Source organism: Coptis chinensis, chromosome 2 (genome assembly GCF_015680905.1).
Source record: "Coptis chinensis isolate HL-2020 chromosome 2, ASM1568090v1, whole genome shotgun sequence".
NCBI classification, from domain to species: domain Eukaryota; kingdom Viridiplantae; phylum Streptophyta; class Magnoliopsida; order Ranunculales; family Ranunculaceae; genus Coptis; species Coptis chinensis.
The window spans coordinates 100,026,146-100,041,162 of NC_141457.1; the positions used below are offsets into that span (position 1 = coordinate 100,026,146).

At 31.0% G+C, this 15,017-nt stretch overlaps 1 protein-coding gene and 1 non-coding gene across 2 annotated transcripts; one reads left to right on the top strand and one right to left on the bottom strand.

Annotated features, from left to right (window-relative positions):
• The first annotated feature begins 490 nt into the window (after positions 1-490).
• On the top strand, positions 491-759 carry LOC147519601 (RNase MRP). Its single transcript, XR_015214709.1, has one exon.
• Positions 760-1,471: 712 nt separating this feature from the next.
• Positions 1,472-4,137, bottom strand: LOC147519602 (heat shock factor protein HSF24-like). The gene is made up of 2 exons (XM_086591174.1): positions 3,353-4,137; positions 1,472-2,462 (listed from the first exon to the last, which is right to left on the bottom strand). The coding sequence occupies exons 1-2, from the start codon at positions 3,554-3,556 to the stop codon at positions 1,749-1,751; spliced, it is 918 nt and encodes a 305-aa protein (XP_086447300.1). The 5' UTR covers positions 3,557-4,137; the 3' UTR covers positions 1,472-1,748.
• Positions 4,138-15,017: the final 10,880 nt, after the last annotated feature.

Consider the following 15,017-nt stretch of genomic DNA (forward strand, 5'->3'; position numbering starts at 1 on the left):
AATGGAAAGGTTTCATGTTTTCTGCCGATATTAATGTGCCCTTGATTTTAGTCAATGGTAGAACCACATTTTTTCTAGGAAGAAGTTTCACCATCTACATAATTAAGCAGAGTTCTCCTCCCATGAAAAACTGTATACTCACAAAGTCACAAGTGGAGAATTGTTCACAGCAGCAAAGAATTGAAAGAAAGTGGATGCTAGCAATACAAAGTTTGAAGTTTGAACAATCAAGATAATGGTTAATAGAAGGCTTGCACATGGGAAAAATAAGGAATCCAGACATGCTCACACTGGAGATGCCAGTGTGCTTGATCATGGAGCCATAAGAACTGGTCCAGAATACTATAAGCCACATGGCAGCCTCAAATGTTTGGATGTTTGATTTCCGTTTAACCAAAAAGACAAGAAGAGAAATATTAGTCCCACATTGCCTGAAACTAAAATCTTGTGAAGCTATATGAAGTAAAACTGGGCCCTCTATTAATAACTTGAGTCTCAGGACGAAGTGGTTCGGTCATGACCCATATTTATTATGGGCACCAGGCCGAGGAAAGTCCCCGGGCTGAAATCCGTAGAAATGCGGTCTCGGTAACGAGTTCTACTTCAAGCGTGGCGATTACGGACTATAAATTAGTGCGTGGGCTGAGACATGTGTGTGGAGCCTTTGGTTGCTGCCTGAAGTATATTAGCCGATTTATCACAGTAATCCACTTGGTCCCTAAGTTGGACTAACTGAACGGGGATTACGATCCTGTGACTCGAATGCATTTTTTACCGCATGCACAACACAGCAAATTTTGCACTCGCATCCTTATCCGAATCCAATGGATGTGTGATAGTGGTATTTGAATCCGAATCCACTATCCGAATTATATCCGATCCGATTACAAAATCACAAAATTAGTAGGATGGGATTTATAATTTGATATTTGGAATTTTTGAAATAACAATAGAAACTATCCAAACAAATCGAACACCCATAACAAACTTCAACTTGTTAAAAAGAAGCATGGAGCTATAATGCTATATACAATTCTATGCTTTGTGCTTCTCCAAAGTTAGAAACGTTTTTTCCCATTCTATTAAGTTTGCAGCTCAACGAGAAACACCATCTGCCTAAATCTATAGCGAGATAAACCATGCAGGTACTGTTTGTTAAATTCTAATTGATACCTAGTTTGTTTTTTGGTAGGTAATTGATACCTAGTTAGAGGGGATAATATAGTATATTATGATGATATTTAATGCTTTGTATTTAAATCTCGGATAGGATATTATCTGATGGATATGATTAGAATCCGTATCCGTATTCGAAATTTTTTCAGACAGGAAAATTTGTCCAAATCCAATATTTGAAAATTTCAAATAATATCTGATTTTTTAAATACAAATTCCCTGCCATGAAATCAATTTTTAGAAGGCAATAAGCAGGGGGTTTACCTAATTCCCTGCCATGATGACATTAAAATGATTAAACAAACAAAACACTTTTTAATTTCCAATCCAATGGGATAGGTGTGAGCCAGAGACCCATTTGCTTTTGATCTCCCACTCCACTAGTACAAAATACATAGGGTATATATATCAGATAACCCGTCTATTATTTATTCTATAACTGCACATACGGATTCATTTCCTATATGCCTTTGCCATGTATCAAAGAGTTCATTCTCTTCTTAAATTAAGTATCTAAACCAATTCATGTTGTGTAGTGCAGTAGTGCACATCATATATATTTAACATATGCACTACTTCACACATGTCCTTAGATGCAGACTTTGCTTTTCACCTGATGAAGGCGTTATCTTCATCCATGGTGCATCATAGTCCATTGCCTGCTTCATTTTCTTTGATGGAGGCCCACCGAGAATACCGTCATCACACTCCCTTTTCTTCCCTTTCAACCAAACTCCAAACAGCTTCAAACACTTCTCTTCTTCCTGTTCTTCATCTTTGTCCGCTTCATCTTCATCTTTGTTATCGTCGCCATCATTGTCATTATCTTCAATGGCCATAATTTCTTCATGAGTAAATTCCTCAGCTCCTTGCAGCATAATGTGATTAATCTCATCCGGTTTGACATTTGCTTGCTTAGAGAGAAAGGCCATAAGATCTTCACATTGCTTCTTAGTTCGAGCCAACTCTGTGCTAAGGAATTCATTGTCCTTTCTAAGCTTTTCGTTCTCGTCAGATAAATTGGACATTTGTGTAGTTGTTGTTGCTGTTGTATCATCCGACGCGTTATTCTTTGTACCAGGTGAAGTGGTAGAACTAGACCTCATATCATCCCCTGAATTTGATTGGGACGAAGGACCACCATTTGACTTTCCACCTTGAGTAACCTGAGGCGTTAATGCATGAGTGGATTTTCGACGGTGGATTTCAGAGAGGTGCTCAATTTCTCCTCTTTTGAAAAATTCATGCAAGAATTCCCATCTGTTAGGCACAATCTTTCGAAAACCCTGTCAAAACAGTAAACAATGGGACGTTTTAACATCTATGAAATTTATGTGTATGTATCAAGTTGCACTATGTACATTAACAAAACACTGTGTTTTTCCCTTTACCAATGTGATGGCACAATAAAATTTGACGGACAAATTAACTAAATCTCAGCACAGGGATTAAAAGAAAAAAAATTCTAACATATCTAAATGTAGACTAAACTATCTAGGTAAACCTTGCTACTGCAAACTAGAGGGGGCGAATTCACGGTGATTTTGACACATTTATTAAATAAAGAAAGTTATATGGTAACTGCAACATTGAAAAACTTGGCACTACATCACCAACCTAAACTAAAATCTCAAACTAAATTACAACTTGACCTAAACTAAGCCCAAAATTATCTTATTTTTATTTTTAATTATCAAACTTTTGAAAATACCAACTACGAGGATCAAAGTAATAAATGAACATCATTATCACCAGAAAAATATGGAACCATGAATTGATTGAATTCTAAATTAGTCGGGCTACAAAAAAGTGATGATGAAACATGTATTAGGTTCAGGGTGTCACCAATCACATATCTAATGGTTCCTATACACTCCATCAAACGAACCTTTTTAAATCCTCAAATATAATATATCACAATTGTATAGAAAATTTCATAAAATACTTTTATGGAACAAAAGTTTGTCAAAAACAATGATTACAAATTCTCAACCACAACAAAGAACCAACTATGTCCTTGAAAGTTACCAAAAAAAACTATATCCTTGAAAGTTCAGAATTATATTACGAAACTTTAGTAGTATAATAATCTCAACTTTATTATGTATTGGCTTGTTTTATTTTTTTTATTATTGTTGACGAAAAATAACTAATTAAATGAAAAATGGTAACGTACATAGGTGTTAAGTTGGCGAACGAAACTGGAGAAGTTGTTGTGCTTGAAATAATTCGGCAGTAAATCTCGTGCAAATTCCGCAGATTTCCAAACGACAAAAGCTGTCCCGGATTCATTCCACGATATGACATCATCCGAGCTTGGATCACTAACCAACTGATAAGTTTTCGTCAGAAATGGTGCTGGCACACTTCTATTTGCCATTTTTAGCCTTCACAAATACCTTAATTTACACACCTTACCCACAAAAACAATTCTAAAACCAAAAAAAAACTAAGGATGAAAAAGAGATTATGAATAGGGAAACGTTTTATGTGGAAGATGATGTTTTGAAAAGAAGAAGAGCAGTCAAGAACTCCCAGTCCCAGCAATAAAACCCAGAAAGAAATTTGGAATTAGATAAAGAACTTGAGTTAGCCAAACCGTTAAGACAACAACGCTTCTTTTCTTCTTCCATAACTATGCTTCTTCTCTCCTTAACATTTCTGTAAATGAAAATGAAACTTCCAAAGATCAAAACAACACTAATAAAGACTATATTAATGGAGAGAGAGAGAGAGAGAGAGAGAGAGAGAGAGAGAAAAAAAAAAAGGATAAGTTTGAAGTTGTGTGGAAAAAAGGGAAGGTTAGTTTTTGAGTTTTTCAAAGAAGAAACATCTTGTTAGGTTCTTGAGAAGCTTCTGTTACATATATTGGTGGGTGGGAGTAGAAGTTGAGGGTGTGAAGAAAATTCAAGGGAAGTTATCAAGTGCACATAGCTTTTCTTGATTCGATGTTTCTTTCTAGAGGTTTCTAACTTTTTTAGGCTATTTATAATTTGGAATAAACTAGTATACACGTGGTTAAGAGGGTACTGTTTTTCTTTATTTTTGTTGTCTGTCTATCGCAGTCTCACCTAACGCTTAAGGTAAGGAACGTTTTTTCTCTGTTTGTCCATTAATTTTGGTTGTATTCTTCATACTCATTCCTCATTAGGAGCAGTAATATTGGAATCTTTCAAAACAAGATTGACTTTACAACCATCTATTTTTAGATGTAAAATAAAAAAAAATCTGTTATTTTCAAGATGTGACTTTATGTTTAACATTTTGAATCTAATTTCATTCTCCAAGTGTGCAACACTCCCTCCACGACACAACAAAATGTCGATATCAGTTGAATTCGATCCTTGGGAAGTCAGTAGATATCGAAAAATAACGGCGACTGTGTAAACAGATTGCAAATTTTATAAGAATGGCGATCTAGTTTTGACATAAAAAAAAAATGTTGCGACATATCATATATTCCACAACATTTGCTAATATGCTATGACTTGGAATGAAGTGTTTATGGACCTATGGCAAGCGTAACTAATCCTAAACAGCTAGAAGGAAGACTTGAAGTGTATTAATCTCTTTTTATCCCATTAATAATTGAAACATAGTAATCTGTTACGCGCATTCTCTAAATATTTGCAAAGAAGCAATCTAAATTGGTGGGTAATGCCGTAATGGGCTAATGGCTAATATTTATCAACACTCCGCATATAAAATATTTCCACAATAAGGTTAAAGTTTTGGATAATGTGATTGAGTGTGTGAAAAAGAACAATCTAGCTTAGATTTAGACCAACTTGGAAACTCGGAACCAGTTGATTTTGCTAGAAACTGTCAGAAAACTGAGTCATCAATTTGAATTTGGATGTGATATCGTCAAACTCCAACGTGCTTTTGCTTTTAACAGCCTAAAAATCCCATAATACAGCAAGAGGATGATGGAAGTTTCTATTTGGTGGTCAAGTTCAACTTCCAGGGCCGACGGTAATGCTCCAAATATAGTTATTTAGGATTCAACTATTTAAGATTACTATGGACCCGATGTCATCCAGAATGTTCATTAACTACAAACCAAAGAATGCCACGTTCGGAAGACTAACGAAGTTATTGATGTTTGACTGCCGTCCTTTTTCGTTTCACACACATTTGTGATTATCCTGATGGCCCATTTCTGTAGTCAAAGCTTCAAACTGAATTTTTATAGAGAGCTCAATTGTGCGTATTTTACCAATTTATCAAAAATTGAGTCATCAAACAAATTGCGTGTTGGCATTTTGTTTGTTGAAATTTTATAAGAAACAATATATATTTCGAAAATTGGTAAGCTAACTGAATATATTGATTGTAATTTTCATTGCCATTTTAGAGTCGACAATTTGAAAACTGGTGTGAAGAGTGGGCTCTAGATGGATGGCGTCTGTTTGCTCCAGACATTTATTGTTATTTTGTCAATATAGATTACTGTAGAACTGTGCATTGATTGAAAATAAAATAAAATAAAATAAAAGGGATGGCATTGATTCGTACTCTTGAAAGACAGTACTTCCTCGCATGATTGGCCACTTATTAATTTGATCATGCAATTTGCAATTTACGTGATCCAGTTGCAATTAGAGAACGTAGCGGGTCCAAACAAATATGTTCTCAATTTTTCCATAAATTAACTGCTGTATGTTTCAAACCTGAACCTCGTGTATTAAAATTCAAAGCATATGTCATTTATATTGTCGTGGATGCTGTGAACATATGAAAACTTCGGTTGTAGCTGTTGAATGCAAATTATTTCGTCCCTAACAGAATAATCCAAATCAAATTTAGTTATCTGATGCTATCTTTGTCCTGTTCTCGTCATCTTGCCCGTATTTTGGTTTAGAATTTGAGTCCGGTTCCTCTATAATCTGGTGCAGAGATTAATCTCTGTAACCGTGTTGTTTCACTGTTAAAATTGTATTGAGATACACAACACACAAAATTCAAGGTCAAAATATGTATTTTGAGGCAAATTTATGTATTTCGAGACGAACCAACGGTTAAATAACACAGTTACAAAGATTAATCTGTACCTGGTTATAGAAGAACCGGACTCTTAGAATTTTGATGTGAGATTTTGGCATTGGAATTGGCAAAAAATAAACCCACTTTTAGGGTTAGTTAGGGATACCCTCATTGTTAGTTGCAATTGGGGATAAACCCCCGCCGCGTTGCAAGATCCAATGGTAATGCTTCTTTAAGTAAAAAACAACTTCATCTCTTAGCAGTTAGATCTTAAAATGAAGAGGTATCACTAATATTTTAAAAAAAATATTATAATTGCAACCAATATAGGGTATCTCTAACTACCCTCAACTTTTATTATGAAACTAGTGATTTTTTCGAACCCCATATGTATGGTATCTTCATCCAAAAGCTTTTATTTTACCAACCAAACAAACTGAAACCTTCAAACCAAACATCTAAAGTTTAGACTCTAAACTAGAGATTTTTGCCTGCCCATTAGCTTAGACTCTAAACTAGAGATTTTTGCCTGCCCATTAGCTATATTGCTCATCGTTGAGTGTATAAAGAACAACAATATTAACTTTTTGTTCAATTATCTTGATATTAAGCAATGCACCTTCATGCTAATTTTGACATGACTCATAATAAAATCATTGTCGATCAATAGCCATATAACTAAATTTGCATCGTTGTTGCCTTGGGAATTGGGATTTTGAAGCAATATTATTTGATGATATATTTATCTTTCATATTTAATTTTATACTTTTTTTGAACTAAACTATCACCTAAACATCGGTCACCTACTCAAATTATTAAAACAATTATGAGAGCTCGTATGAAAATATGTATTAACAATGATGCTAAGTTCAATCTCTCGACAGTTGACAGTTCCCGTCTCCATCTTATAGATCTGAAATGTTCGGAATTATAATAAAAGTTTTATTTTACAAAAACCACTTGTCTTTTTTTTCTTTTCTTGTATATATTGTCAATTTTTAGTGATGCGTACTAAGGCCAAGTCCAATGGCTCTTTATCTCCCTAAAAGTGGAGGCCAAAGTAGAGATTTTCACTCTCTATCTGTAATTTACTCTATATATAGAGAGTACGAGTATGCGAACCGTGCTACGCATCGGTGTTTTTTCAAATCTTTAAACCTGTCGCTCTAACATCTCTCTGATAGTATGATTTTTTGAATTCTAGTTATAATCTAAAAAATAATATTAAAACATTAGGAGGGTTGAATATAATTTGAGTGACGTGAATGAGGTTTTCTAAATTATTTTAAATAATATGAAGCTAATTCTAATTTCAATAAAGTGAGAGAGTTTTTGGTAAATTGTTTAAAAGGAAAGAGTGATTAGAATAATTAGGGAGATGGTTCTAAAATCATAAAATAGAGAGATTACAAATACACAGTTCGGTTGAGAAATTTTCTTCCTAAAGATCCGCTATCATATAGTGTAGAGATTATTGAGATACAAAATAGATTCTGGGCCAGTTCAAATGGAGTGATATGACTTAGTTTTCTATTCCGCGCCAGTTCAAATGGAGTGATATGACTTTATTATTTTTTTTTATTTATTTGCATTCTGAGCGAGTTCAAGTAGAGTGACTTGTTGAGGTTTTCATTCTATATCTGTAAAACACTGTTAAATTGAAGAATAAAGATAAAGAGTCCAAAACAAACCATTGGACTCGTGTACAATTGATCATGTAAAAAAACAACTATGACAAAAAATAAATCCAACTTTGCAAATATATATATATATATATATATATATATATATATATATATATATATATATATATATAACTAGTTTTTGACCCGTCCCCTACTTAACGGGTGTCGTTATATTAAATTATTGTAAAAAATATTAGCAACTATGCATAGCTATGAGATATGAAAATTATATTAATTAGTCATTCAAATTTTTTGCACCACTCTCTATAAAAAGGAAGCATCAAACCTTGATAAAACTCATAGACTTCTTTTTGTTGTTAGATTTAATAATAGAAGTTTGATTGAAGTTTTGTGAAAATGCTCAATGTGACGAAGATAATATTGAAGCTACTTGAATAGCATGACATTCTTAATCATAATAAAAAAAAATTATGATAAACACTTCTTAAAATGCAAAACTATATTTGTCGAGACATTTATTCTCTCTACATATAATACAAACATGTTTTAGGGTCATTAGTTCAATGCATTTGCATCAAGTTTATGATTTTCCATTAATTATTCTTTGAGGTAAGTTCAATGTAGTACATTGCATTCAGTTTTCAATTTCTCATTAATTATTCTTTGATGTTAGTTCAATACAGTTGCATCAAGTTTTCGATTTCCCATTAATTATTATTTGAAGTTAGTTCAGTGAAATTGCATCCACTTTATAATTTCCCGTTAGTTATTCATTAAGGTTAATTCAAGACAGGTTGCATCCGGGGTTTTGATGTTTCGTTAATTAGTCTTTGAGATTAGTTTAATGCATTTGCATCCGTGTTCCAATCTCCGTTAATTACTCTTTGAGAGTAGTTCAATACATCCTGATCTAGTTTCGATTTTCCGTTATTTATATTTTGAGGTTAGTTGAATGCGATTTGCATCCCATTTTCGATTCCCATTATTTATTTTTTTAGGTTAGTTCAATGCGGTTGTATCAAGTTTCGATTTCGTTAATTATTATTTGCAGTTATTTCAATACATTTGCATCCAATTTTCAATTTCATGTTAATTGTTCTTTAAGGTCAGTTCAATGCATTTGCATCCAGTTTCTGATTTTTGGTTAATTATCCTGTGAGATTAGTTTAATGCATTTGCATCCATTTTTCGATTTCTGGATTTTATTATTTGATAATATTGCATTTACATCTAGTTCCCGATTCCCAATTAATTATTGTTTGAGCTTATTTCAATGAATTTGCATCCAGTTTCCGATTTCCCGTTAATTACATCTTGAGGTTAGATCAATACATTTGCATCCAATTTATTATTTATGCTTTGAGGTTAGTTCGATACAATTATATCCGGTTTCTGATTTCCCGTTAACTATTATTTGAGGATATATCAATGCATATTTGCATTTAGTTTTTGATTTTCCACCAATTATTCTATGAGGTTAGTTCAATGCAGTTGCATCGGGTACGGTTTTTGATTTTCTGTTAATTATTTTTTGAGTTTAGTTCAATGCATTTGCATCTAGTTTCTGGTTTCCCATTAATTATTATTTGAGGTTTGTTTGGTGTATTTGCATACCGTTTACGATTTTCTATTAAATATTTTTCAAGGATTTGCATCCAATTTCCAATTTTCTGTTAGTTATTCTATGACGTTAGTTTAATGCAATTTGCATCCAGTTTCCGATTTCTAGTTAATTACTTTTTGAGTTTAGTTTATTGTATTTGCATAAAGTTTTCAATTTGCCGTTAATTACTCTTTGAGCTCAGTTATGTATTTGAATCCAGTTTTCGATTTTCTTTTAATTATCCAATGTGGTGTGTAATACCAACTTCTACTAATTTATCTGTAGTGTCCTTGCAAACATGACATAAAAAATAATTATATTTGATTTACTATGTTGGATCATCAAAGATTATCTAGTTCCCGATTTCCGTTAATTATTCTTTAAATTATGCATGACTCACTATGTGGAATCTGCAAAGATTATCTATGAACGGGTATTGTTATATTAATTATTCTAAAAAATATTTGCAAATATGCATAACTATTATATATTAATATTATATTGATCACTCATCCAAATTTCTTATAACGTGAAAACCTCACTCTCCATTAAAAAAAAACTCACATTTGATAAAACCCTCCAACTTCATTTTGTTGTTTAATAATAGAAGTTTGATTGAAATTTTGTGAGATTGCCTAATAAGGCGAAGTTCATATATATTGACACTACTTGAATAGCAAGGAGTTACCAATCATATGGAAAGAGATAAGATAAACACAATTCTAAATGCAAAACTATACTTATCGAGACATTCTCACAACATATAATTCAACTATGTTTTGAGGTTAGCTCAATGTATTTGTATCCAGTTCCTGATTTTCCATTATTTATATTTTGAGGTTAGTTCAATGCAGTTGAATCCAATTTTCGATTCTCGTTATTTTTTTTTAGGTTAGTTCAATGCGGTTGCATATAGTTTTCGATTTCTTGTTAATTATTCTTTGCAGTTAGTTCAATACATTTGCATCCAATTTCCAATTCCCTGTTAATTGTTCTTTGAGGTCAGCTCAATGCATTTGCATCCATTTTCTGATTTCCCGTTAATTATTCTGTGAGATTAGTTTAATGTATTTGCATACAATTTCCGATTTTACGTTTATTATTTGATAAGGTTGCATTTGCATATAGTTTCCGATTTCCCGTTAATTATTGTTTGAGGTTAATTCAATGAATTTGCATCCAGTTTCCAATTTTCCGTTAATTATTTCTTGAGGTTAGTTCAATACATTTGCATCCAGTTTATTTTTTAAGATTAGTTCAGTGCAGTTGCATCCGGTTTCCGATTTTCCGTTAATTATTCTTTAAGATTAGTTACACGCATTTGCATCATGTTTCCAATTTATAATTAATTTATCTTTGAGGGTTAGTTCAATGCAATTGCATCCAGTTTTCGATTTCCCGTTAATTTAATCTTTGAGGGTTAGTTCAATGCATTTGCATCCAGTTTCCAATTTCCCGACAATTATTTTTTGATATTAGTTTGATGTATTTGCATCCAAGTTTTGATTTACTGTTAATTATTCTTTGAAGTTAGTTTAATGCAGTTGTATCCATATTCTGATTTTATATTAATTACTTTTTAAGATTAGTTTAATGCTTGCATTTGCACCCAGTTTCCGATTTCCCGTTAAATATTATTTGAGGTTAGTTCGATGCATTTGCATCCAGTTTTCGGTTCCCCATTAATTGTTTTTTGACGTTAGTTTCATTTTTAAAATATTTGTCATTATTGCTTTGCCATTATTTTTTTTTCGTTATTTTCTATTGTATATTTTGTGATGTTATTTTTTGTATAATTTAATTTTCCACATGTAATTTGTTTTGGATTGGTATATAATTTATTTAAGCCCAACATCCACTTTAACTGAATCTCATTATTATATATATAGTGTTGAAAATTTATAAATTTATAAATTTAATTGGAATATGTCATAATTATTGTGGTCAGAATAGTGATTTTTGGAATCCTTGACTATGAATAAATGTTTAAATCCCATTGTGGATGACGCATCAAATCGAAATGGTTTTAGGAAAATCGTTTTCGGTGGAAACTATTATTTTTAGCAATTTAGTTTTTTGTCTCATATTTTTTTTTCGTAATTAGCTATATTGTTTAGGAAAAGTTGGAGACTCTGTGAAACTCTATATGGGATTATTTTTTTGTAATTAGTTATAGTATTTAGGAAAAGTTAGAGACTCTCTGAAACTTTAGATGAGATTGTTTTCTTATTTATATCTTTTTTTTTTTTATATATATAAGTAGTAATATAGATCTAAGGAATTGGAATACGTAATAATTATTGTGGCTGTTTTTTTGAATCCTTAACTGAATAAATGTCTAAATCACATTGATGGATGGCATGATCAAATCGAAAGGGTTTTACAAAAATCGTTTTCGGTGGAAGTTATTGTTTTTAACAATTTAGTTTTTTGTCTCCTATTTTTTTTCGTAATTAGCTATATTGTTTAGGAAAAGTTGGAGATTCGGTGAAATTCTAGATGGAATAGTTTTTTCGTAATTAGCTATAGTGTTTAGGAAAAGTTGGAGAGTCTGTGAAACTACAGACGGGATAATAGAGTTTAGAAAAAATTGGAATCTCTATAAGGGTATAACTATAATATATATCTAAGAATAAAGATAAATATTTGTTTCCTATTTTATCTCCTACTTTTTCTTAATTAGTCATGACACGTGGACACTCTAGAAACGCTTCCTCAATTGAAGAGGTAGAGCTATAATATATATATAAAGATTGCTAGAGTGACATCCCTTATGTGACATTCTTATTGTACATCCTATAAAAAAAAGCATTTCAACAATGAATTAGTGTATGATTTTTTGTAGATATAATCTACTCTTCATGGATAAGATCTATACAAAAAATTAGCTCAATTCGATATTTCTAGCCTTGTCAAACTTAAAATTATTTCTAGACCGTTAAATAAAATTGCAAACTTAAATACTACTTTTGACAAAGTTCCACATATTGGATTGAGCTAATTTTTAGTATAGATCTTATCCATGAAGAGTAGATTATATCTACAAAAAATCATACGCTAATTCAGTGTTGAAATGCACTTTTTGATAGGATGTCACTTAAGGGATGTCAGCCAAACCAACCGTGTGTGTATATATATATATATATATATATATATATATATATATATATATATATATATATATATATATATATATATATATATATATTATAGCTCTACCCTCTTCAATTGAGAAAGCGTGGGTGTCCACGTGTCATGGCTAATTAAGAAAAAGTAGGAGATAAAATAGGAAACAATAATTTATTTTTATCCTTAGATATATATTATAGCTATACCCTCATAAAGACTCCCATTTTTCCTAAACTCTATTACTAAATATAAAAAAGTATGATATAAATAAGGAAACAATTCTATCTAGAGTTTCACAGACTCTCCAACTTTTCCTAGACACTATAGCTAATTATGAAAAAAAAACAATCTTATCTAGAGTTTTACAGAATCTCCAACTTATTATAGCTAATTACGAAAAAAAACAATCTCATCTAAAGTTTCACAGAATCTCCAACTTTTCCTAAACAATATAGTTAATTACGAAAAAAAAAAATAGGAGACAAAAAACTAAATTGCTAAAAATAATAATTTCTACCGAAAACGATTTTCCTAAAACCCTTTCGATTTGATGCACCATCCACTATGTGATTTAGACACTTATTCAGTTAAGGATTCAAAAAATCACAATTACGGCCACAATAATTACGACATATTTCAATTCCTTAGATATATATTATAGTTATACCCTCACCAATCTATTTTTTTTAGAACACTCGAAGGGACTCCAATTTTTTCTAAACTCTATTATTATTTATAAAAAAGTATGATATAAATAAGAAAACAATCCCATAAAAAGTTTTAGAGAGTCTCTAACTTTTCCTAAACACTATAACTAATTATGAAAAAATAATCTCATCTAGAGTGTCATACAGTCTCCAACTTTTCCTAAACAATATAGCTAATTACAAAAAAAAAAAAATAATAAAAAAATGATACAAAAAACTAAATTGCTAAAAACAATAGTTTCTACCGAAAACGATTTTCCTAAAACTCTTTCGATTTGATGCGCCATCCACAAGGGGATTTAAACATTTATTCATAGTTAAGGATTCCAAAAATCACAATTCTAGCCACAATAATTACGACATATTCCAATTAAATTTATAATTTTATAAATTTTCAACACTATATATATATATATATATATATATATATATATATATATATATATATATATATATATATATATATATATTTGATGTATCTGCATTGAACAAATCTCAAAAAATAATTAACAGGAAATCAAAAACTGGATGCAAATGCAAGCATTAAACTAATATAAAAAAATAATTGTCGGGAAATCGGATCTGGATGCAAATGCATTGAACTAATCCTCAAAGATTAAATTAATGGGAAATCGAAAACCTGGATTAAACCGCATTGAACTAACCTCAAAGAAAAATTAATTATAAATTGGAAACATGATGCAAATGAGTGGAACTAATCTTAAAGAATAATTAACGGGAAATCGGAAATCGGCTGCAACTGCATTGAACTAATCTTAAAAAATAAACTGGATGCAAATGCATTGAACTAACCTCAAGAAATAATTAACAGGAAGTTGGAAACTTGATGCAAATTCATTGAATTAATATCAAACAATAATTAACGGGAAATCGGAAACTAGATGCAAATACAACCTTATCAAATAATAAACAAGAAATAAAAAATTATATACAAATGCATTAAACTAATCTCACAGAATAATTAACTAGAAATCAGAAACTTGATGCAAATGCATTGAGCTGACCCAAAGGACAATTAACAGAGAATTGGAAATTGGATGCAAATGTATTGAACTAACTCAAAAAGAATAATTAACTAAAAAATCGAAAACTAGATGCAACCACATTGAACTAACCTAAAAATAATAATAATGGGAATCAGAAATTAGATTCAACTCAGATTGAACTAACCTCAAAAATATAAATAACGGAAAATCAGAAACTGGATGCAAATGCATTGAACTAACCTCAAAACATAGTTGGATTATATGTTGTGAGAATGTCTCGATAAGTATAGTTTTGCATTTAAAATTATGTTTATCTTATCTGTTTCCGTATGATTGGTAACTTATTGTTATTCAAGTAGCTTCAATATATATGAACTTCGCCTTATTAAGCAATCTCATAAAACTTCAATCAAACTTCTATTATTAAACAACAAAATGAAATTGAAGGGTTTTATCAAATGTGACTTTTTTTTAATGGAGAGTGAGGTTTTCACGTTATAAGAAATTTGGATGAGTGATCAATATAATATTAATATATAATAGTTCTGTATATTTGCAAATATTTTTTAGAATAATTAATATAACAACACCCGTTCGTAGATAATCTTTACAAATTCCACATAGTGAGTAATGCATAATTTAAAGAATAATTAACAGGAAATTGGGAACTAGATAATCTTTGATGATCCAACATAGCAAATCAAACATAATTTATTTTTTATGTCATGTTTGGAAGGACACTATAGATAGATCAGTAGAAGT

What these genes read in the sequence shown, in the direction of transcription:
- LOC147519602 (XM_086591174.1), bottom strand. Translation starts at nt 3,556, where the DNA reads ATGGCAAATAGAAGTGTGCCAGCACCATTTCTGACGAAAACTTATCAG. An exon ending in TTCGCCAACTTAACACCTAT is followed by an intron (nt 2,463 to 3,352) that starts GTACGTTACCAT and finishes CTGTTTTGACAG; the next exon opens with GGTTTTCGAAAGATTGTGCC.